This window comes from Panulirus ornatus, chromosome 32 (assembly GCF_036320965.1).
Source record: "Panulirus ornatus isolate Po-2019 chromosome 32, ASM3632096v1, whole genome shotgun sequence".
Classification (NCBI taxonomy): Eukaryota; Metazoa; Arthropoda; class Malacostraca; order Decapoda; family Palinuridae; genus Panulirus; species Panulirus ornatus.
Genome location: NC_092255.1, coordinates 8657754 through 8682714, shown reverse-complemented (window position 1 = coordinate 8682714; position 24961 = coordinate 8657754). Strand labels below are relative to the sequence as shown.

Sequence of the window (24961 nt, the reverse complement as noted above, 5' to 3'; positions counted from 1 at the left end):
TATATATATATATATATATATATATATATATATATATATATATATCCCTGGGGATAGGGAAGAAAGAATACTTCCCACGTATTCCCTGCGTGTCGTAGAAGGCAACTAAAAGGGAAGGGAGCGGGGGGGCTGGAAATCCTCCCCTCTCGGGATTCTTTTTTTTTTTAATTTTCCAGAAGATGGAACAGAGAAGGGGGCCAGGTGAGGACATTCCCTCAAAGGCCCAGTCCTCTGTTCTTAACGCTACCTCGCTAACGCGGGAAATGGCAAATAGTATGAAAGAAAAGAAAGATATATATATATATATATATATATATATATATATATATATATATATATATATATATATATATATATATATACATAAGGAGGTGACCATTTTATCAGTAAAGGGACAAAGCTCAGCGAAGAGGAGGCCAGGATTTCCGAACAGTGTAATCGTTTATTCCCACTGGAGGTAGATCAATCGTCTTTTTAGGTCAGTCTTGCTCATGTGGATTCAGTCGTCGGCCCTCTCTGCCTCCTGACGGAAGGCGACCTCCTTGATCCACGTTAAGTAAGACGGGTAGCGCATGTTGATGAAGAGACCTGGGTAGTTATTGTGGTTGCAACCGTAGCTTGGCGACTCGACCCCGGCCACAGTGTAGCGCTCAGCCGAGTCGAGGTACACAATAGGTCTGCCAGACTCACCCTGGTGGGACATCAATAACAATGGCGTTGATGAGGATTCCCTGAACATAGAAATCTTCTTGGCTTGACATCTGATGAATTGAGTTCATATATATGCAGAGAACCTAACACTCAACAAAATGCAAATGACCATGAGAATAATGTAACTGATGGATGGGAAGGGAAATGTGAATATAAAGTGGTAGTGGCTTATCTTACCTGACAGGCATTCATACTTCTGTTTGGGTCCCCTGCACACATCGTCTCCTTCCCGATGCCCTGAGGCCAGACAGGGGAGGAAGTGCCCTAATTCGGAGTACTTCCGGTTACAGTCTATGGTCGAGGATACAGTCAGCTCAACTTCCTCCAATACAGGGCTGGGATAATCACCTGGGGATCACAGACCCTAAATGAAATGTCAGGTCAACAGCTGAACCAACTTGTTGCTGGAATGATACACACCTCGTATCAATTCCTCCTCCCCCCCCCCACCCCCCGGCCCTTCATAATATATACGAACAAAGTGCAAATGAACGCAAACCTTCATAGAACATACAAACCTTCAACAGCCAGGATCGAACTAGGGACACCTGTGCAACAGGCGGGAGCGCTACCGCTAGTCTATAATTGCATATGATCGCGATGGAGGTTTGTATGATATATACATATATACATATATATATATATATATATATATATATATATATATATATATATATATATATATATGAGGCAGTTGAGGGAATAATTGGTATGCATGGGGTGTTCAGTGTTGTAAATGGAAATGGTGAAGAGCTTGTAGATTTATGTGCTGAAAAAGGACTGATGATTGGGAATACCTGGTTTAAAAAGCGAGATATACATAAGTATACTTATGTAAGTAGGAGAGATGGCCAGAGAGCGTTATTGGATTACGTGTTAATTGACAGGCGTGCGAAAGAGAGACTTTTGGATGTCAATGTGCTGAGAGGTGCAACTGGAGGGATGTCTGATCATTATCTTGTGGAGGCTAAGGTGAAGATTAGTATGGGTTTTCAGAAAAGAAGAGTGAATGTTGGGGTGAAGAAGGTGGTGAGAGTAAGTGAGCTTGGGAAGGAGACCTGTGTGAAGAAGTATCAGGAGAGACTGTGTACAGAATGGAAAAAGGTGAGAACAATGGAAGTAAGGGGAGTGGGGGAGGAATGGGATGTATTTAGGGAATCAGTGATGGATTGCGCAAAAGATGCTTGTGGCATGAGAAGAGTGGGAGGTGGGCTGTTTAGAAAGGGTAGTGAGTGGTGGGATGAAGAAGTAAGAGTATTAGTGAAAGAGAAGAGAGAGGCATTTGGACGATTTTTGCAGGGAAAAAATGCAATTGAGTGGGAGAAGTATAAAAGAAAGAGACAGGAGGTCAAGAGAAAGGTGCAAGAGGTGAAAAAAAGGGCAAATGAGAGTTGGGGTGAGAGACTATCAGTAAATTTTAGGGAGAATAAAAAGATGTTCTGGAAGGAGGTAAATAGGGTGCGTAAGACAAGGGAGCAAATGGGAACTTCAGTGAAGGGCGTAAATGGGGAGGTGATAACAAGTAGTGGTGATGTGAGAAGGAGATGGAATGAGTATTTTGAAGGTTTGTTGAATGTGTCTGATGACAGAGTGGCAGATATAGGGTGTTTGGGTCGAGGTGGTGTGCAAAGTGAGAGGGTTAGGGAAAATGATTTGGTAAACAGAGAAGAGGTAGTAAAAGCTTTGCGGAACATGAAAGCCGGCAAGGCAGCAGGTTTGGATGGTATTGCAGTGGAATTTATTAAAAAAGGGGGTGACTGTATTGTTGACTGGTTGGTAAGGTTATTTAATGTATGTATGACTCATGGTGAGGTGCCTGAGGATTGGCGGAATGCGTGCATAGTGCCATTGTACAAAGGCAAAGGGGATAAGAGTGAGTGCTCAAATTACAGAGGTATAAGTTTGTTGAGTATTCCTGGTAAATTATATGGGAGGGTATTGATTGAGAGGGTGAAGGCATGTACAGAGCATCAGACTGGGGAAGAGCAGTGTGGTTTCAGAAGTGGTAGAGGATGTGTGGATCAGGTGTTTGCTTTGAAGAATGTATGTGAGAAATACTTAGAAAAGCAAATGGATTTGTATGTAGCATTTATGGATCTGGAGAAGGCATATGATAGAGTTGATAGAGATGCTCTGTGGAAGGTATTAAGAATAAATGGTGTGGGAGGCAAGTTGTTAGAAGCAGTGAAAAGTTTTTATCGAGGATGTAAGGCATGTGTACGTGTAGGAAGAGAGGAAAGTGATTGGTTCTCAGTGAATGTAGGTTTGCGGCAGGGGTGTGTGATGTCTCCATGGTTGTTTAATTTGTTTATGGATGGGGTTGTTAGGGAGGTAAATGCAAGAGTCTTGGAAAGAGGGGCAAGTATGAAGTCTGTTGGGGATGAGAGAGCTTGGGAAGTGAGTCAGTTGTTGTTCGCTGATGATACAGCGCTGGTGGCGGATTCATGTGAGGAACTGCAGAAGCTGGTGACGGAGTTTGGTAAAGTGTGTGGAAGAAGAAAGTTAAGAGTAAATGTGAATAAGAGCAAGGTTATTAGGTACAGTAGGGTTGAGGGTCAAGTCAATTGGGAGGTGAGTTTGAATGGAGAAAAACTGGAGGAAGTGAAGTGTTTTAGATATCTGGGAGTGGATCTGTCAGCGGATGGAACCATGGAAGCGGAAGTGGATCATAGGGTGGGGGAGGGGGCGAAAATTTTGGGAGCCTTGAAAAATGTGTGGAAGTCGAGAACATTATCCCGGAAAGCAAAAATGGGTATGTTTGAAGGAATAGTAGTTCCAACAATGTTGTATGGTTGCGAGGCGTGGGCTATGGATAGAGTTGTGCGCAGGAGGATGGATGTGCTGGAAATGAGATGTTTGAGGACAATGTGTGGTGTGAGGTGGTTTGATCGAGTAAGTAACGTAAGGGTAAGAGAGATGTGTGGAAATAAAAAGAGCGTGGTTGAGAGAGCAGAAGAGGGTGTTTTGAAATGGTTTGGGCACATGGAGAGAATGAGTGAGGAAAGATTGACCAAGAGGATATATGTGTCGGAGGTGGAGGGAACGAGGAGAAGAGGGAGACCAAATTGGAGGTGGAGAGATGGAGTGAAAAGGATTTTGTGTGATCGGGGCCTGAACATGCAGGAGGGTGAAAGGAGGGCAAGGAATAGAGTGAATTGGAGCGATGTGGTATACAGGGGTTGACGTGCTGTCAGTGGATTGAATCAAGGCATGTGAAGCGTCCGGGGTAAACCATGGAAAGCTGTGTAGGTATGTATATTTGCGTGTGTGGACGTGTGTATGTACATGTGTATGGGGAGGGTTGGGCCATTTCTTTCGTCTGTTTCCTTGCGCTACCTCGCAAACGCGGGAGACAGCGACAAAGTATAAAAAAAAAAAAAAAAAATATATATATATATATATATAGATAGATATATATATATAGATATATATATATATATATATATATATATATATATATATATATATATATATATATATATATATATATATATATATATATATATATACATATATATATTTATCATCACTATTATCATCATCTTTATCTTATTATACTCAGACGCTGTCTCCCGCGTTAGCGAGGTAGCGCAAGGAAACACACGAAAGAATGGCCCAACCCACCCACATACACATGTATATACATAAACGCCCACACACGCACATATACATACCTATACATTTCAAAGCATACATATATATACATACACAGACATATACATATATAAACATATACATATTCATACATGCTGCCTTCATCTATTCTCGTCGCCACCCCGCCACACATGAAATGGCACTCCCTTCTCCCCGCGTGCGCGAAAGATAGCGTTAGGAAAAGACAACAAAGGCCATATTCGTTCACACTTAGTCTCTAGTTGTCATGTATAATGCACCGAAACCACAGCTCCCTTTCCACATCCAGGCCCCACAAAACTTTCCATGGTTTCCCTCAGACGCTTCACATGCCCTAGTTCAATCCATTGACAGCACGTCGACCCCGGTATCCCACATCGTTCCAATTTACTCTATTCTTTGTACGCCTTTCACCTTCCTGTATGTTCTGGCCCCAATCGCTCAAAATCTTTTTCACTCCATCCGTCCATCCCCACTTTGGTCTCCCACTTCTCCTCGTTCCCTCCACCTCTGACACATATATCTCCTCTGTCAATCTTTCCTAACTCATTCTCTCCATGTGACCAAACCATTTCCATGCACCCTCTTCTGTTCTCTCAACCACACCTTTTTTATTACCACACATCTCTCTTACCCATTCATTACTTACTCGATCAAACCACCTCACACCACATACTGTCCTCAAACATCTCATTTCCAACACATCCACCCTCCTCCGCACAACCCTATGTATAGCCCACGCCTCGCAACCATATAACATTGTTGGAACCACTATTCCTTCAAACATATATACGTGTACATATCCTCTGAGATGAACCAACCTAAACAATCATTGGTGTCGGGGTGACAATGTCGAATGCTTTCTTGTCGTTGATTGTTACTAATACTGTGCAGGAGGGGGATTGCGGTTGGGTGGAACAGTCTGTGATATGCTGTGATCTCAGGGCACACACACACACACACACACACACACACACACACACACACAGACACAGGTTCTGTCACAGATGTTAGTAACGTGACTCCCTCCACACAGGTTCTCTCACAGTCGGGTAAGTAATGTTCTCATTACCAGTATCTACAACATAAGTTTTGATAGGAGTCTGACATCAAATGATCATTTTCTTTTCACTAACAATGGCCTTTTTCATGGTCTAATGAGACTATACTTTCTTTTCTAACTTTAATAGGAAAAATAGAAATACACTCTCCAGGGCTACGGAAAAGAACACTCTTCGAGACTAATTTTCAACATGCACAGTTTATCTTCTCAGGTTTGATGGAAATGACTCTCTCAATTAACTAATCTAGGACTGTAATACAAAGAACAAGTATATAGGGGTTTTATCAGCTTAGGGAGGACATTCATGTATTGCTGACCTTGCAATATTTCCACACTCGAGACGCAGCTGTACCAAACTAGGTCATTCTGTGAGGTACCCATGTGTGACTCTAGCAATGGTTCCCATGATAGCAGACACGACATAAACAATTCCTTTACGTGTGTGTGTGTGTGTGTGTGTGTGTGTGTGTGTGTGTGTGTGTGTGTGTGGGTGTGTGTGTGTGTGTGTGTGAGTTCGAGGGGTAGGGGAATCAGGTTACTAACAACTGTGACAGGTTCAGAACCTGTGTGTTTGGGGGGGGAGTAAAGTTACTAACAACTCTGACAGATCCCGTATGGGGGGAATCAGGTTGTTAACTGGTTCTAGAGGTAACAAGTCTCTCACACAGTATGGAAAACAGTTGTAGATCCAAACACACCTTGCCTGAGGAACCGCCATATTTTTTTTTTTAAATCCTCTAGCTTTGGAAAAGAAAAAAAAAAGGCTTCCCAGAGAGGATCTTACTCAAAAATATAAAAGGCTTTCCTAAAAGAAACATAAAAGGCTTCCCTGATCTCAGAGACATAGAATGTTTTCCTGGTCTCACTCAGAAACATAATCCTTAGAGGTGGACATACATAGCTCAGTAGTGTTAAGGCCAGACCTCCTCTCTTGGTCCTTGGGACCGTATGGTCTGTGTGTCTATGTCTATCTAACTCCAAGCCGTAAGATTGAACTGACCTCGTTTGGTTAGACCCCATCCAGTTTTCGTAACCTTCTGCCCAATCAAGTCGATGCTGCTCTCGCTTCCCCACGGAAGACACACTGGACGAATGAATGGCTGAAAGAACAAAGAAAAAAAAAGTTCTTACATACCACTAGGATACAAAAAGAAATAAAACCCAAACCTCTTCCTAGCAGCTGCAGACTTCATAAAACAAATAAATTCCCCTTAGACAAAACCACACGCCATCTGTAGAAATCACGGAACAAATCCAAACTCTTAACTGCCACCATCACAATGTTCTATTCACTGAAAAGACATATTCCTTCCAACACAAGGAACAACCAGGCTCACAGCAACCCATTCTGGCGAACGTGAGAATCAGATGCACACCACCAGCACCAACCTAGCACCAACGAATGAAGTCCTTCTGAATCCAGTGATATTCCTTACCCGAAGAGGTCACACACATACTCGTGCAACACTACTCAATAATCAACCATAAACAAGTCTTACCCTTAAAGAGAAAAGTCATGATAAACCTACACAAAATTCATCCAAAAACAACTTTTCACCCACCCTTCACTCCTAGTGACACAAGCAATATAATCAAAATGTTTAGAGAAAACTCCTGCAATAGTTCCTGGAAACATCCTAAGGCACTTTGGTCCCGCAGCTGGCCCTAACGTCTGGAAACCTGCCAACATACCACTAACCATAAACCTCTCCGCATTACCGCCTTGTGTCACTTCTAGCTTCAGTACCACCCTCTATGGAAAACTGATCCACAACAAATCAAGGAAAAATATCCCACTATTACCCACACAACAGGGAATTGGACGCAGTCACCCCACAAACACACTACACACAGGCCTTACACAGCGTAACATAGTCGCTCTCATCTAACTACAACCCCCCTTCCCGCACAGTAGTAGTAGTAGCAGAAACAGAACCACAACCCCCTTCCCGCACAGTAGTAGTAGCAGAAACAGAACCACAACCCCCTTCCCGCACAGTAGTAGCAGCAGAAACAGAACCACAACCCCCTTCCCGCACAGTAGTAGTAGCAGAAACAGAACCACAACCCCCTTCCCGCACAGTAGTAGCAGCAGAAACAGAACCACAACCCCCTTCCCGCACAGTAGTAGTAGCAGAAACAGAACCACAACCCCCTTCCCGCACAGTAGCAGTACTAAAAACAGACATCAACAAAAAATTTGACACTGTTCTCCGACACATCCTCACAAAAAAACAATACCTAACACTGCTCTTTTATAACAGAGACAAAAAAAAATGGTTGGCCAACGTCATAGCGGGACACCAACCCAGAGTCACTCACAGCGTGTTTACATATAAAAGGAGCAGTTCTTTCTTCACCCAAAAATATTAGGATGAAGTCTGATTATAAATGAGGAGAATCTGGATTAAAATGATGATAAATCATGCCAACTATGAGAATAAGCGTGACAGTCATTTACCAAATTATCTGACGACAGTAGGCTCTTATCAAGGCAACTGGACTGACCTATTGAAGAAGACATTAAAAGAAGGTGACTCCTTCATCTAACCTTAAATGTGACCTTTGTGGCCACCTTGAGGAGAGCCAGGTTGTGGTAGGGCCGAGGGTAAGTGTTGCTCGGGTAGAAAATGGTCTCGGTAATGTTGAATTCTTCGTGATGTGCTCCGTCAGCGTCGTCGTCGTAGTCATATTCCCCCAGACGAGCCACGTTGACTGCAGCTTCACTGAAATAATGACAGTCTCTTGAGCCTGATTTTAGAACATGTAAAAATCTTTAAAATAATCATAAGACTATGAAGGCAGGTAGTTATTCAACCCGAAAGGAATTTCATCTTCGTAGGTGCATGTAATATTCATCTTTCAATGAATCACTGAATCATAAGGGGCGGACTGATGTTCATCATTGGAGCCTATCTGATGTTCCTTAAGACCATGTAACATTCAGCGTTAAAAGAATCTTCACATCCGTCAGGGTCGTAAGGAAATATTACTTACATCTGAGATAAAATATAGAATTTGTGAAAATAAGATCAAACATATGGGTAATTAGCAACAACTTCTCATAAAATCCGGACACAAAAATGTTCTTTCCTGTTGCTTATCATTCGTATAGCGGAGGTTTGAAGAAGTGTCCCATGGTTTTATAATCACGAGCGAAGCTAAGAGCAATGTAGGTTACATGTTGCCGTCGATAGCATATCCCTGTTATATCTCCCGCTCAGCAGGTAATAGGCTCGTCAAGAAAGAAATTTATATGAAGATACTTTAAGAAGATAGACTGTGGGGTAGATAGATAGATTGCAGCGAGTTGATTGTGTTACTCTAAAAGTGTTTCAGCGGAGGTTGACAGAAGATTAATCTTAAATTGTAGGTAGTGTGTGTGTGTGTGTGTGTGTGTGTGACTACTATCTGTATATTATGAGAAGAGAAATTTACACTCGCGTTTTCTCGTCTCTTAACTTTGAATCTGTACCATGCCTTTACTCTTTCTAAGCCAGTAAACCCATTTATCGACAAACCGGCCCAGGATTCGAACCCGACCGAACCCTTGAATCACAGTCATCGAGGTTCACAAGTACGTCACGGAAGCCATTGTGTATGTACGTGTATGTGTGTCAAGGAGGGTGTGTGAATGAACACTTGCCAAGCCTCACATGAATGAATTTAGTATGGCACAGCGTAACATTAACCCAGATTTCATTTTCGAACCCCATCTGTTGTGTTAGAAGAGTCGTTCGAGACAATATTCGAAGCCCTGAGACGTTTGACTCATCGTTCGAAGCCCTATACACTGCGGTTCCACTCGATATAAGTAGGAATGAAATTAGTTATCAGAAACGGGTAGATAACAGATAGAGTCTTAAATCATGAATCGGTATACTTGGATCAGGCCAATCTTGTCTTCTGAGATACGTGTTATTCATATCTTTCCTCACTCCTCTCATTTCTAGACAAATACAGGCAATAATGAGTAAAAGGACTTACTATCTCCGGTAATAATAGGCGTCTGAGAGAACCCACTGGTCATTGATGAGGATGCCTGAACTGAGCCAGTTCGTGCCGCGGTCATCACGCACAGCAAGCAGAACCTGAGAAAAAAAATCCGTCTTTATGTTTTACTAGATATTCCTCAAGTCTTCTAGATAATCCACAATTCTTCTAGATATAAGTTACGTCCTCTAGGTGTTAGTCAAGCGTTCTAGATGTTACACAAGTCTTAGAGATATTACTTAAGTCTTCTCAATATGACTTAAATCCTGTGAGCATTACTATACATAGTCTTCTAGTAACTACTTAAGTCTTTTATATATTACTCAAGTCCTCCGAATATTAGGTTTCTAGTTATTACTAAAGTCTTCTAGATATCATGTTTTCCAGTTATTACTTACATGGATTGCGCAAAAGATGCTTGTGGCATGAGAAGAGTGGGAGGTGGGCTGTTTAGAAAGGGTAGTGAGTGGTGGGATGAAGAAGTAAGAGTATTAGTGAAAGAGAAGAGAGAGGCATTTGGACGATTTTTGCAGGGAAAAAATGCAATTGAGTGGGAGAAGTATAAAAGAAAGAGACAGGAGGTCAAGAGAAAGGTGCAAGAGGTGAAAAAAAGGGCAAATGAGAGTTGGGGTGAGAGACTATCAGTAAATTTTAGGGAGAATAAAAAGATGTTCTGGAAGGAGGTAAATAGGGTGCGTAAGACAAGGGAGCAAATGGGAACTTCAGTGAAGGGCGTAAATGGGGAGGTGATAACAAGTAGCGGTGATGTGAGAAGGAGATGGAATGAGTATTTTGAAGGTTTGTTGAATGTGTCTGATGACAGAGTGGCAGATATAGGGTGTTTTGGTCGAGGTGGTGTGCAAAGTGAGAGGGTTAAGGAAAAAGATTTGGTAAACAGAGAAGAGGTAGTAAAAGCTTTGCGGAAGATGAAAGCCGGCAAGGCAGCAGGTTTGGATGGTATTGCAGTGGAATTTATTAAAAAAGGGGGTGACTGTATTGTTGACTGGTTGGTAAGGTTATTTAATGTATGTATGACTCATGGTGAGGTGCCTGAGGATTGGCGGAATGCGTGCATAGTGCCATTGTACAAAGGCAAAGGGGATAAGAGTGAGTGCTCAAATTACAGAGGTATAAGTTTGTTGAGTATTTCTGGTAAATTATATGGGAGGGTATTGATTGAGAGGGTGAAGGCATGTACAGAGCATCAGATTGGGGAGGAGCAGTGCGGTTTCAGAAGTGGTAGAGGATGTGTGGATCAGGTGTTTGCTTTGAAGAATGTATGTGAGAAATACTTAGAAAAGCAAATGGATTTGTATGTAGCATTTATGGATCTGGAGAAGGCATATGATAGAGTTGATAGAGATGCTCTGTGGAAGGTATTAAGAATATATGGTGTGGGAGGCAAGTTGTTAGAAGCAGTGAAAAGTTTTTATCGAGGATGTAAGGCATGTGTACGTGTAGGAAGAGAGGAAAGTGATTGGTTCTCAGTGAATGTAGGTTTGCGGCAGGGGTGTGTGATGTCTCCATGGTTGTTTAATTTGTTTATGGATGGGGTTGTTAGGGAGGTAAATGCAAGAGTCCTGGAAAGAGGGGCAAGTATGAAGTCTGTTGGGGATGAGAGAGCTTGGGAAGTGAGTCAGTTGTTGTTCGCTGATGATACAGCGCTGGTGGCTGATTCATGTGAGAAACTGCAGAAGCTGGTGACTGAGTTTGGTAAAGTGTGTGGAAGAAGAAAGTTAAGAGTAAATGTGAATAAGAGCAAGGTTATTAGGTACAGTAGGGGTGAGGGTCAAGTCAATTGGGAGGTGAGTTTGAATGGAGAAAAACTGGAGGAAGTGAAGTGTTTTAGATATCTGGGAGTGGATCTGTCAGCGGATGGAACCATGGAAGCGGAAGTGGATCATAGGGTGGGGGAGGGGGGGAAAATTTTGGGAGCCTTGAAAAATGTGTGGAAGTCGAGAACATTATCTCGGAAAGCAAAAATGGGTATGTTTGAAGGAATAGTGGTTCCAACAATGTTGTATGGTTGCGAGGCGTGGGCTATGGGTAGAGATGTGCGCAGGAGGATGGATGTGCTGGAAATGAGATGTTTGAGGACAATGTGTGGTGTGAGGTGGTTTGATCGAGTAAGTAACGTAAGGGTAAGAGAGATGTGTGGAAATAAAAAGAGCGTGGTTGAGAGAGCAGAAGAGGGTGTTTTGAAATGGTTTGGGCACATGGAGAGAATGAGTGAGGAAAGATTGACCAAGAGGATATATGTGTCGGAGGTGGAGGGAACGAGGAGAAGAGGGAGACCAAATTGGAGGTGGAAAGATGGAGTGAAAAAGATTTTGTGTGATCGGGGCCTGAACATGCAGGAGGGTGAAAGGAGGGCAAGGAATAGAGTGAATTGGAGCGATGTGGTATACAGGGGTTGACGTGCTGTCAGTGGATTAAATCAAGGCATGTGAAGCGTCTGGGGTAAACCATGGAAAGCTGTGTAGGTATGTATATTTGCGTGTGTGGACGTATGTACATGTGTATGGGGGGGGGGGGCCATTTCTTTCGTCTGTTTCCTTGCGCTACCTCGCAAACGCGGGAGACAGCGACAAAGTATAAAAAAAAAAAAAAAAACTTACATCCAGATATGATTTCAATCTTCTAGAAATTACTTAAGTCTATTAGATAAATTGAGAACTTACCCAGATACATCAGACTTCCTGCTACACTTTCAACACCAAAAGTTGAACATTTATCACACCTTGGGTTCACGAGTCAGTTATTCATGTTTTTATTTCCAGTCATAACGTATGGAACAAACATTAACCTTGCGGAAAGAGCATTATCTCAGCTTAGTAAAGACTTCCGTATCATGTCAATTTCATTACTCAATATAACGTTTTCTTTATAACAGAACACCGTTTTCATGGACACTGCAGGACCATGTCCGGGTTGGCTCTATCTACATGAATGAAAATGGGAAGATTTTTTTTGTACCTGGCAAAATTGGTAACCTCATATATTTACACTCAAGTGAAAACAAGATCGAAGGGGGAAAAAGTAAGAGATTATATGTATTAATAAAGTTTTGGCTCAGTAGGGGAGAAACCATGAAAGGCACTGATACTGAAAGTAATACTTGCATGAGATTAAAAGTTGTGGCGTTCGATTGGCTCGTGTAAAGTCTCAAACGCTGTTCAATGTTCCGGTGGCTGTTCAACGTCTCAGTGGCTGTTCAACGTCTTCATATCCCTTTTCAAAGTCTCAATGGAAGTTGATCACCTAAGTGCAAGTTCATCGTCTCAGTGGCTGTTCAACGTCTCAGTGGATGTTCAACGTATCAGTGCCTGTTCAACGTCTCGGTGCCTGTTCAAAGTCTCAACGGAAGTTGATCACCTCAGTGCATGTTCAACGTCTCAGTGGTTGTTCAAAGTCTCAATTTCTGTTCAGCGTCTGCGTGTCAGATCAACGTCTCAATAGATGCTCAACATTCCAATAGCTGTTCACTGTGTTACGCAAGGGGACATTAACAGTGGATGAGAGAGAGGGATATAGTGAGTACAAAACTACAAGCTACGGCAGAATCATGGAATGGGATATGCAATACCCTCAGTCCGTATGTGTACAGAAGATATATAACACTATAAGAATATATAACACTATACATCACCCACCATCCATGGCCAGGCCTCTCTTACAGTCACTTTGCCGCCTGATACAGCCACATCAGTCGAAGATAAGCTGGTGCTGTTGATGACTCTAGTCGCATTCCGTCCACACACTGAAATGATTGAGGGACACGTGTAAAAACACTCACGGCTACCTGGGATATAATGCATTGAAACCACAACTCCCTATCCACAACCAGACCCTACATATCTTTCCACAGTTTCCCCCGGCCGCTTCACATGCCTTGGTTCAGTCTACTGACAGACACGTCAACCTCCTTTACACCACATTGTTCTAATTCACTTTATCCGCGCACGTCTTTCACACTCTTGCATGTTCAGACCCTCAACCACTCAAAATTCGATATCTCGTTTCTCTTTATGTATCATTTTTCCCTAAACTCCTTCATTATCACTACCGTTTACCCAATATTCTCCATCAGTATAAAACTATATGCTTACCAGCTCCGGAACTGTCGTATGGGCTGGAGAAGAGAAATGAGATTAAGAGAGGGACTCACTTATCGATAAACGGCAGCCAAGGTTGTGTACTCACGCAATGCACTGTATCCTTCAGGCGCTGAGATGTCTATAGTTGTGTTGGCCGGCTTCATAGTCACTGTTTCTGCAAGATCAATGCACCTGTTAATGCTTCAGCCATCAGCAGTCAGCAGTAGTGTAGTTAAAAAAAAAAGTAAATACGATCGTTTACTATCGTCTCCACTGTCGCTCCTCGTTGATGCAAGCGACGCTACCACCACCCTCTGTAATCACCACGTTAACCACCATCACCTCTTACCACTATCAACACCACATCTACTATCATCAGAGTCATTATCATATCAGTCACTCCTACTATGACTTCTACGTTCTACCATCATTGTCCTGACTTACGGTACCAAACGTCTGTTACCAACATCACTACAACTGTTACACCATTACCACCATTGCTACCATTTACACTACCTCAATATTTACTATACTACCACCACCAACCCCAGTATCATCACTACCATCATCTTACGCAAATAACGAAAGCATTTTAAATCACAGCAGCTCACTCTTCCCATAACTCTGCAACATTACCATTAACATAACGTACAATAACATACCATTCCTCCCATAACTCCGTTACAGTAATTCTTTCATTTAATTGAATACTTCCATCACTTCAAGATCTTAAAAAGCTCAATTCTCAGGATAAGTAAACCTCAAACTGACCTTAATAAAAATGAATGAAATCAAATCCCAGTTTAGCAGAACATATGTTTCGTCTAAGTCCACACTGGTAACTCCATCTAATTCCTGGCAGCTTTGCGACCAATAGCTAATAATGTACGCTATATTTCTGGCAAATATATACTCGACTATCCCTGGGGATAGGGGAGAAAGAATACTTCCCACGCATTCCCCGCGCGTCGCAGAAGGCAATTAAAGGGGACGGGAGCGGGGAGCTAGAAACCCTCCCCTCCAAGTACTTATCTTTCTAAAAGGGGAAACAGAAGAACGAGTCACGCGGGGAGTGCTCATCCTCCTCGAAGGCTCAGATTGTGGTGTCTAAATGTGTGTGGATGTAACCAAGATAAAAGAAGAGATAGGTAGTATGTTTCAGGAAAGGAACCTGAATGTTTTGGCTCTGAGTCAAACGAAGCTCAAGGGTAAGGGGTTTGGGAATGTAAATGTCTTGGGAGTAAAGTCAAGGGTTGGTGTGAGAGGACAAGAGCAAAGGAAGGAGTAACACTACTCCTGAAACAGGAGTTGTGGGAGTATGTGATACAGTGTGAGAAAGTAAACTCTAGATTGATATAAAAATGATAGAGGATGGAGAGAGATGGGTGATTATTGGTGCCTATGCACCTGGGCATGAGAAGAAAGATCATGAGAGGCAAGTGTTTTGGGAGCAGCTGAGTGAGTGTGTTAGCAGCTTTGACGCACGAGACCGGGTTATAGTGATGGGTGATTTGAATGCAAAGGTGAGGAATCTGGCAGTTAGGGGAATAATTGATGTACATGGGGTGTTCAGTAGTGTAAATGGAAATGGTGAAGAGCTTGTAGATTTGTGTGCTGAAAAAGGACTGGTGATTGGGAATAAGTGGTTTAAAAAGAGAGATATACATAAGTATACGTATGTAAGTATGAAAGATGGCCAGAGAGCGTTATTGGATTACGTGTTAATTGATAGGCGCGCGAAAGAGAGACTTTTGGATGTTAATGTGCTGAGAGGTGCAACTGGAGGGATGTCTGATCATTATCTTCTGGAGGCGAAGGTGAAGATTTGTAGAGGGTTTCAGATAAGAGAGAATGTTGGGGTGAAGAGAGTGGTGAGAATAAGTAAGCTTGGAAAGGAGACTTGTGTGAGGAAGCACAAGGAGAAATTGAGTGCAGAATGGAAAAAGGTGAGAGCAAATGACGTAAGGGGAGTGGGGGAGGAATGGGATGTATTTAGGGAAGCAGTGATGGCTTGCGCAAAAGATGCCTGGGGTATGAGAAAGGTGGGAGGTGAGCAGATTAGAAAGGGTAGTGAGTGGTGTGATAAAGAAGTAAGATTGTTAGTGAAAGAAAAGAGAGAGGCATTTGGTCGATTTTTGCAGGGAAATAATGCAAATAAAAGGGAGATGGATAAAAGAAAAAGCCGGGAGGTCAAGAGAAAGGTGCAAGAGGTGAAAAAGAGGGCAAATGAGAGCTGGGGTGAGAAAGCATCATTAAATCTTAGGGAGAATAAAAAGATGTTTTGAAGGAGGTAAATAAAATGCGTAAGACAAAAGAACAAATTGGAACATCGGTGAATGGGCAAATGGGTAGGTAATAACAAGTACTGGTGAAGTGAGAAGGAGATGGAGTGAGTAGTTTGAAGGTTTGATGAATGTATCTGATGATAAGAGCGGCAGATACAGGGAGTTTTGGTGGAGGTGGTCAGGGAGAATGGTTTGGTAAACATAGAAGAGGTAGTGAAAGCTTTGCGGAAGATGAAAGCCGGCAAGGCGGCGGGTTTGGATGGTATTGCAGCGGATTTTATCGAAAAAGGAGATTGACTGTGTTGTTGACTGGTTGGTGAGAATATTCATTGTATGTATGGTTCATGGTCAGGTGCCTGAGGATTGGCGGAATGCATGCATAGTGCCATTGTATAAAGGCAAAGGGGATAAAGGTGAGTGTTCCAATTACAGAGGTATAAGTCTGTTGAGTATTCCTGGGAATCATATGGGAGGGTATTGACTGGGAGGGTCGAAGCATGTACAGAGCATCAGATTCGGGAAGAGCAGCGTGGTTTCAGAAGTGATAGAGGATGTGTGGATCAGGTGTATTCTCTGAAGAATGTATGTGGGAAATACTTAGAAAAACAGATGGATTTGTGTGTAGCGTTTATGGATCTGGAGAAAGGATATGATAGAGTTGATAGATATGCTCTGTGGAAGGTATCTAGAGTATATGGTGGGGGAGGCAAGTGACTAGAAGCACTGAAAAGTTTTTATCGAGGATGTAGGAAGAGAGAAAGTGATTGGTTCCCAGTGAATGTTGGTTTGCGGCTGGTGTGCATGATGCCTCCATGGTTGTCTAATTTGTTTATGGATGGAGTTATTAGGGAGTTGAAGGCAAGAGTTTTGGAGAGAGGGGCAAGTATGCAGTCTGTTGTAGATGAGAGGGCTTGGGAAGTAAGTCAATTGCTGTTCTCTAATATTAGATACAGCGCTGGTGGTTGATTCGAGGGAGAAACTGCAGAGGTTGTTGACTGAGTTTGGTAAAGTGTGTGAAAGAAGAAAGTTAAGAGTAAATGTGAATAAGAGCAAGGTTATTATGTTCAGTAGGGTTGAGCGACAAGTTAATTGGGAGGTAAGTTTGAATGGAGAAAAACTGGAGGAAGTTAAGTGTTTTAGATATCTGGGAGTGGACTTAGCAGCGGATGGAACCATGGAAGCGAAAGTGAGTCACAGGGTGGGGGAGGGGGCGAAGGTTCTGGGAGCGTTGAAGAATGTGTGGAAGGCGAGAACATTATCTCGGAAAGCAAAAATGGGTATGCTTGAAGGAATAGTGGTTCCAACAATGTTACATGGTTGCGAGGCATGGGCTATAGATAGAGTTGTGCGCAGGAGGGTGGATATGTTTGAAATGAGATGTTTGAGGACAAAATGTGGTGTGAGGTGGTTAGATCGAGTAGGTAATGAAAAGGTAAGACAGATGTGTCGTAATATAAAGAGTGTGGTTGAGAGAGCAGAAGACGGTGTATTGAAATGGTTTGGTCACATGGAGAGAATGAGTTAGGAAAGATTGACAAAGAGGATATATGTGTCAGAGGTGGATGGAACGAGAAGTGGGAGACCAAATTGTAGGTGGAAGAATGGAGTGAAAAAGATTTTGAGCAATCGGGGCCTGAACATACAGGAGGGTGAAAGGCGTGGAAGGAATAGAGTGAATTGGAACGATGGAGTATACCGGGGTCGACGTGCGACAGTGTCAGTGGATTGAACCAGGGCATGTGAAGCGTCTGGGGTAAACTATGGAAAGGTTTGTGGGGCCTGAATGTGGAAAGGGAGCTGTGGTTTCGATGCATTATTAACTGACAACTAGAGACTCAGTGTGAACGAAAGAGGCATTTGTTGTCTTTTCCTAGCGTTACCTCGCACGCACGCGGGGGGGAGAGGGGGTGCCACTTCATGTGTGGCGGGGTGACGACGAAAATGGGTGAAGGCAGCAAGTATGATATGTACATGTGTATATATGTATATGTCTGTGTATGTATATGTATGCATACGTTGAAATGATTAGGTATGTATTGGTGCGTGTGTGGGCGTTTATGTATATACATGTGTATGTGGATGGGATGGGCCAAACCTTCGTGTCTTTTTACGGTACCTCTCTTACGCAAGAGACAGCGACAAAGTATAACGAATAAGCAAATGATTTCTGGCAAAAATGTACACTACCTTGGCAGGAACGACATACGAACTGGGAAAACCAAGAGCGTAGTACAACCGGTGGACTGCTAAGACAATAGTTTTTGTCAACAACACGCAAGCCAGAGAAGTTGTCAGTAGTATGACCTTTCCCGGAACTCGCGTGCGTTCGTACGTGTGGCCTTGAGTAATTCTGACACCTGATGTTTCTCCAGTTATGCGATACATGCCAGGGTAATCGCTTCCTTCTGACACACAACTTGGAATTTTCAAATCATTCATTCAAACGAACACAGCCGTGTAGTTTGTTTGTTGTGTGTGTGTGTGTGTGTGTGTGTGTGTGTGTGTGTGTGTGTGTGTACGTCAGCCTCTCTCTCTCTCTCTCTCTCTCTCTCTCTCTCTCTCTCTCTCTCTCTCTCTCTCTCTCTCTCTCTCTCTCTCTCTCTCTCTCTCTCTCTCGTATTCCTCATTCGTAGATACAATCAAGTTTCGTCTTTCGAAATTGCACCAAACATAAGGCGAATTTTCTCTTCGTACAGTCGTTGGCAGATGACGTTACATCAATCAAATATACAAAAAATTGTGTTCGACATATCGCTCGCTATCTTATTGCCTAATATAAAATCATAATCCAAATATATACAAGTATATAATTGATCAGCAATGTCTTTGAGTTATCAAAAGGGAAACATTTTAATATTTCAAGTCTATTAAAAGCAAACTAAACAACAATGAACGATAAAGATGTGAATACAACTCATGATCTTTAAAAAGCGAAGATAACAACTGATGCTTCTCAGAAGACATACCTGTGAGAGGGATGGGACAGCAGACGACGGGGATGCGGTTTATGAAACCACATTTGACCGTCGGGCCATCTTGTAGGAAGATCTTGAGAATAGATGGGCAGGAGCGGATTTCCACGCAGCGTCCCTGCGTCCCAGACCTAAGTGTGCAGGACTTTGACTCTTGGTTGGTGATGGAGTCCGAATGGGCGTTGAGAAGACGAGTAGGCGTTGAGGAAGAGGCGAGTAGTCGTTGAGGAAGAGGCGAGTAGCCGTTGAGGAAGAGGCGAGTAGTCGTTCAGGTAGAGAGAAACACATCCAGTTAGCTTTGACAAAACAGACTTAAGTGTGGGTGGTGAGCAAGAGCACATCTGAAAGCCGTTTCATAAGTAGTGGATATAATAAAACTTAACTTTGTCATTTTTTTTATCATTCAAATACAGATCAAAAACAGATCACACAAGGTTCAGTCTATAGTTTTTGTTGGTTTATTTACAAAGGGGGGCCGGACGTATATAGCTCAGCCTTTTATTCATTTTTTTAACAAGAAAAAATAGATCACACAGGGCTCAGTCTTTATTCTCAACCCACTCCAATCTTTGCCACCTCTGTAAGGCAGAAAGACCAGAGCATGACATCTTAGAAAGTCCTCTGGGATGATGTAGGAAAACAAGGAGACGGCTTCCAAGGAAGAACTCGAGCAGTTAAACACAAGAGGCCGACCTTCAAGGAAGAACTCAAATGGTGAAACACAAGAGAGCGACTTTTATAGAACTCAAGTGATGCAACACAAGATGACGATTTCTAAGGAAGAATCCTGGATAGGAAAAAAGAAAAACATAACAGGACGACTTCCGTGAAACACAAGCGAAAAGAGGAACACAAGAAAACGACTTCTTTGTTACAACTCCTAATAAGGAAACACAAAAATGCCATCTTTTGAGATAAGTACCTTGGGGAAGCACAAGAGAAACGATCATCAAGGACAGCCTGTGTGAGGGAAGAGAGAAAAGAAACACAGATACGACTCTAACATCTTCCTGTTGTCAACGAGTTGGCGAGTCTGTGTGAAACATGAGTGGGATGGGAAGGTTGTCTTGCATCTGCTGGGTTGCTAGAAGGGAATCCCCCTTGGCCTATGGAGAGTCCCCATCATCAGCATGGTTATGTGGGGACTTGCAGCACGGCAAGGCCAGAGGTGTCCTCATCATCAAGGGGGAATGTGGGGACTTGCAGCAGGGCAAAGGATGTCCCCGTCAAGGGATAATGTGGGAACTTGCTGCAAGGCCAGGGAGTCCCCGACATGACGGGGTGATGTGGGGACTTGCAGCAAGGTAAAGGGTGTCCCCGTCGTCAAGAGGTAAAGTAGGGATTTGTTGCTGGGCCAGTGAGTCCTCTTTGTTAGGTGGGACTTTGCTGTAGTGCCAGGGTGTTCCCGTCAGCAGGTTGTAACAACTGTCCTACCAATATTTACATCCTGTTGACGACAGAGGGGGAAGAGCTGATATGCCTCAGGAATCATGGCTGTGAAACTTAATACTTCCAAGAAAAAACTGTGGGGGATTTCCTGGTTGTCGTGTTCCTGGTTTGTTTGTTTGTTTTGTTAGGGTTCACGGCCATCCATTTATGAGGAAGGACAGTAGGCCTGCAATCTTATTCAATGCATGACTGAAGTCATCATTCCTAAATATCTATTCTTTAAAGATAATAAATAGAAATAAATGAATCAGAAATATATATATATATATATATATATATATATATATATATATATATATATATATATATATATATATATATATATATATAATGATAAAGATAATAAAAATAAATGATGTAGAGAATAGATTTTGTGGGTATTGAGCCACCCAGTCGGGACAGCACCCACAGTTGCATTTTACCCAAGAGTGCGAGAAGACAGGACAGATTAGAGATTGTCCTCCACCACAACATGGCGTACTGCCCCGGGGGATAACCACTCTCCTCACCAAGGTCGAACGCCTGGGGAACGGACAAGTCCAGCCACCCACCATGCGACCAACCCAAGTAGGAGAAGCCTCACACCGAGGCCGACCCCGCCACAGAGAACCCACGAACCACCTTACATCATCTTGATAAATTCTCTCTGAGGAAGACCATCAATATGTCAATAGTACTTGGGTTATCCCCGAGTACATCGATGATGTTAAAGGAAATGTTCTTGTTGTAGTGATTTATTGGTTTTCTTCTATGATGTTGAAATATATTGCATCATAGCAGTAAGTGTTCTATTGTGGAGATTTGTTTGCAATGTTGGCATACTGCTGGAAAGGTTTTGTTTATGTACAGCTGCAGATGGTTGGTGTAAGTACAATTCATTCTAAGGCGGGCCAGCACGACCTCTTCTCTTCTGTTCTTGCGGTGTGAGGTCGGCCAGTCCGCCACTTGTTGCATATATTTCCTATTGATTGTCAGGCCGGTCCACTGACTCTGCCGCAGAAGATGGATTGATCTCTTCCCCAAGGCAAGGCAGGACCCCAGCTCCCGGGGGTTAGGAACGACCTCTCGAGTTCTAGGGTCGACTTATCCAAGCTGTCTGCCTGCTCATTGCCGTATATATAGCAATGACCAGACATCCAGATCAAGTTTATATCTTTTTCATATGAATTTACTTTATTAATAATATTGCAATGTAATTCGCAGGACTCTGTATATCCAGAGCCTATTGCTTAAAGAACAGAAAGAGAATCAAGTGTTCCTGGAAGAGCTGTTGCAAGGGAGGAGGTCAGCCGGGAGGAAGAGCGGGTGGGGGGGGTTAGTGAGTGCTGTAGGCCGGGTGAAGCAAGAGTTGTGTTTGGTTGATGTCATCCTCAATGTGTCGTATAAGGTATGAATGTATAAAGTATTTCTTCCTTTTTTTAAGATCCGAGTCATGATGGGTGGATGAGAGTAGCATATCTAGATTCTTTCCGTTAAGAAAACGTGAAGGAACTTAGATATTGATGATGCTAATGATAATGGATAGGTGGGAGAGGGGGGGGGGGATGGGAGGCGAGAGGCCAGGTGGGGTTGGATGGGAGTTCTAAGGTTTGGCAAGTTACCAGATGTATGGGATTTTCTTGTATTCCTAAGAGTGGTTGTAGATGTTACTAACTACTTGAATTACTGTCGTGCCTAAGTGTTTTACTGTAAAGTTCTGATGAAGAAGAGTTCGTCAAGGCTGTGTTGAGAATATCAGTAGGAATGAAGGGTAAGATGGCAGTTGTGTCTGGGTGCAGTGTTGTTGCTAATTTCTAGGTGGTGTTCTTTGGGAGAGATGTTGTTGTGTTGGGTTAGCAGTGTTTCTCGTGTAGGGGTCGGAAGGGTGTGTGTGTGTATATGTGTGTGTGTGTTACCGGACTCCGCCTGCATGACATTACACCGTGAGTGAAAACTCACCTTTAGCAGGGAATGTAGCCTAGCCGAACTACTCCCTCCAAAGAATCTCACATTTCCCAAGATATATCTGGAGGTTTGATGATTACCATGATTTTGGACGATTATGCCTTAAAAAAGAAAAAAAAAACACGTATTCTGTTACGTGACGTGCCTCTCTACCTTCAGTTATCGTTAGAATGGTTTTCAGAGCAGAGAACACGATCTAATCTCGTTGTCAAGTTCAAGGACGTTATTCCTGGGAGCTGCAGTCATTCACTTGTTTATCAACACGAAAGCTGCGACACATTACACGCATCCATGAACGATATAGGCGATCTCCTAGAAACAATTGCCAAACCACCTTGTCCAACAAAGGTGACCAACTACCCCACTGCAAGCAGTGATGTCTCCTTAGGGTGGCTACTATCTAGCTTCTCAGAAAGACATTTGTTTACGGATGAATGAAAAAAAAAATCATTGTGTTTTTTGTCATCCGATTAAGTAATAAGTAAAATGATGATATCAAGTGATTTACTTATTCATATCCTACTAATATACAGTACTTGCGAACTATAAAGCTAAACAGCTTTAGTGTAGAACACAACCACTACTATTTGCACAGAAAGCAATTAGAAACTGTACGATAGCTTGTGGGTTACTTTACGAAACAACTTAGTTCGTCCTTGCTCCCAAGCTCTACCTCCCTTCTCATTCATTTTTGTTTTCTCTCGCTTTATCTCCCTAACTCTCGTTCCCTTCCTTCAAACTCTTCCGCCCTTTCCTCGGTCTGTCTTCGTTTTGTTTCATTTACACCCTTCCTTCTTTCTGTAACCATGTTTATCTCCCGCACATCCTCCCTCATTCCTTGACCTCTAATCCTCCTTGTTCTCTCCTTGCGTCATTTCTCTACAGACCGGTCCCACCTGATTACCCCCTGCACCTCCCCCAAGCTAACCGGTACCCTAAACCTTTCCTAGCTTTACCATTCCTCTACCCTTCCCCCCGCACACAAACCCTACACCTCTCCCTTCCTCACCCAACTTTACCATTCCCTCCTACCCATTTCCCTCCCCAACCCTTACTAAGACCAATCACACGTAACCCGGGTTTTCGGTTTTGTCTGTCAGCGACGTAGAAAAGCTTGAGAGATCGCAAGGTTGTCAAAAAAAAAACTTCGCGTACTGAGTTTTCTCAAAAAATACATTTGTACCAGGTAAACTTAAATGTTTAAAGTAAACCAACAAACCATTAGCAGTCAACATGAACCGCCTGTTCATTCTCTCGTTTTGAGCGGTTCGAGGATTGTCTTGTCTCTGTTTATCTGCGACAAACTGATCCGTCCTATGGAAAGGAGTGATAAACAATTACGTCGTCAGATAAGTCAGAGATGGTAGATTCCTCGTAAGTGCCTGCGTTGTTAACCATGTGTACCTGCTGTCAACCTCTCAGAATGGTGTGATAAATAACCTTCAAACAGTCGTTCAAAACACTGACTACAAAAGCTGGACACAGTGGCAGTGTATACTCACCTTGTGCCTGTGTGCTGTCAACGGTGGCCAACACAATAGCCACCAGCAAGAAGAGTAAAGATGAACGGATAACCATGGTAGCTCCTACCTGTATACCGTACGACTGGAACCACCACAACCCTGAGTCTCGGACTTCGTAGTTTCCCGGCGTTATAGTCGCCAGTACATCATTCCTACCCTGTATTCTTAACGTTACGTAAGTTCATAGTACACTCTCTGTAGAAATGATAGAAAGGGGTACCCTGAAATAAGCATATAGTTGTTAATAACAATAAGACTCACGCAACATTATATGAATACAATGAAGTCTGCAGAATTGTGGTAATAGGCAAATGTTATGGCATTGGGAAGGTGCGGTGGACCAATGGGGAGGACCCGGGAAGGTGGGATGGACCAAAAGGGGAACCCTCCCTCCCAGCAATGTTCAAGGTCTCAGAATAAACTGTACATCCATCCCTCATGTGCAGCCGTAGACTAACAAGAAATTTCCACTAATGTGTCAACCTAACAATAGAATAACTACTCCGATGCCATAGCTTTCATCATTATAGAAACAAAATGACAGATTACAGCAAATTTGTTTTAATATCATTAATGTATTCTGGGATAACCCAAGTACTGTTGACAAATTGATGATTTTCCTCAAGGACAGAATCAATCAAGATGATGTTAGCTGGTTCTGTGAGGGGGTTGGCTTCGGTGTGAGGCTCCTCCTACTTGGGCTGGTCGCCTAGAGGGTGGACTTGTCTACCTAGACCTTCGGCCTTGTGAGGAAGTGGTTATCCATCGGTGCAGCTGCGCCATAAGTTGAGCCGGTGGACTTCCAAATAAGTTATTCATCCTCTGTGTGAATGTCGTGGTAGAGGACTATCTCTAGTCTGTCTTACCTTTTCGCAGTCCTTGGCCCCAACTGCAGCTGTGGTGCTTTGCCGACTGGGCGGTGTTGCTTCCACGTTGGCTCAATATCCACAAAATCTTTTTTATTATTCATTTCGTTATTATTTTCTATATGCTTATTATGATATCAGAAGTACGTTTTTTTTTAGAGAGGTATTTAGGAATGATGACTTAAAATGGTACATCAAATAGAGTTGCAGACCTGATGACCTTCGTCATGGGTCGATGACCGCATAACCCAAAACACATCACCAAGACGCGACGCACATAACCTTCAGCTCTTTTATATCCCGACGTGCTTCCTCGGGAACACTTTTTTTTTTTTTGTCCTAACCAACTGCATCCCAGTGTTATTGTAATAACGATGTTTGTTGTTATTTACTGTTCAGAATGCGAGTAACCAGTGGCGGCCGAC

General features: G+C 42.9%; 1 protein-coding gene across 1 annotated transcript; it reads right to left on the bottom strand.

Moving 5' to 3' along the window:
* On the bottom strand, nucleotides 1-23776 carry LOC139759041 (venom protease-like). Its single transcript, XM_071680943.1, has 9 exons — nucleotides 23650-23776; nucleotides 18749-18907; nucleotides 13604-13672; nucleotides 13054-13160; nucleotides 9395-9498; nucleotides 7959-8133; nucleotides 6408-6507; nucleotides 889-1059; nucleotides 1-691 (listed from the first exon to the last, which is right to left on the bottom strand). The coding sequence occupies exons 1-9, from the start codon at nucleotides 23723-23725 to the stop codon at nucleotides 687-689; spliced, it is 966 nt and encodes a 321-aa protein (XP_071537044.1). The 5' UTR covers nucleotides 23726-23776; the 3' UTR covers nucleotides 1-686.
* Nucleotides 23777-24961: the final 1185 nt, after the last annotated feature.

Coding starts and splice junctions, on each gene's coding strand:
- LOC139759041 (XM_071680943.1), bottom strand. CDS start 23,725: ATGGTTATCCGTTCATCTTTACTCTTCTTGCTGGTGGCTATTGTGTTG. Junction 18,908..23,649: donor TGACAGCACACAGGCACAAG/GTGAGTATACAC, acceptor TCACCAACCAAG/AGTCAAAGTCCTGCACACTT. Junction 13,161..13,603: donor TGAAGGATACAGTGCATTGC/GTGAGTACACAA, acceptor CAATCATTTCAG/TGTGTGGACGGAATGCGACT.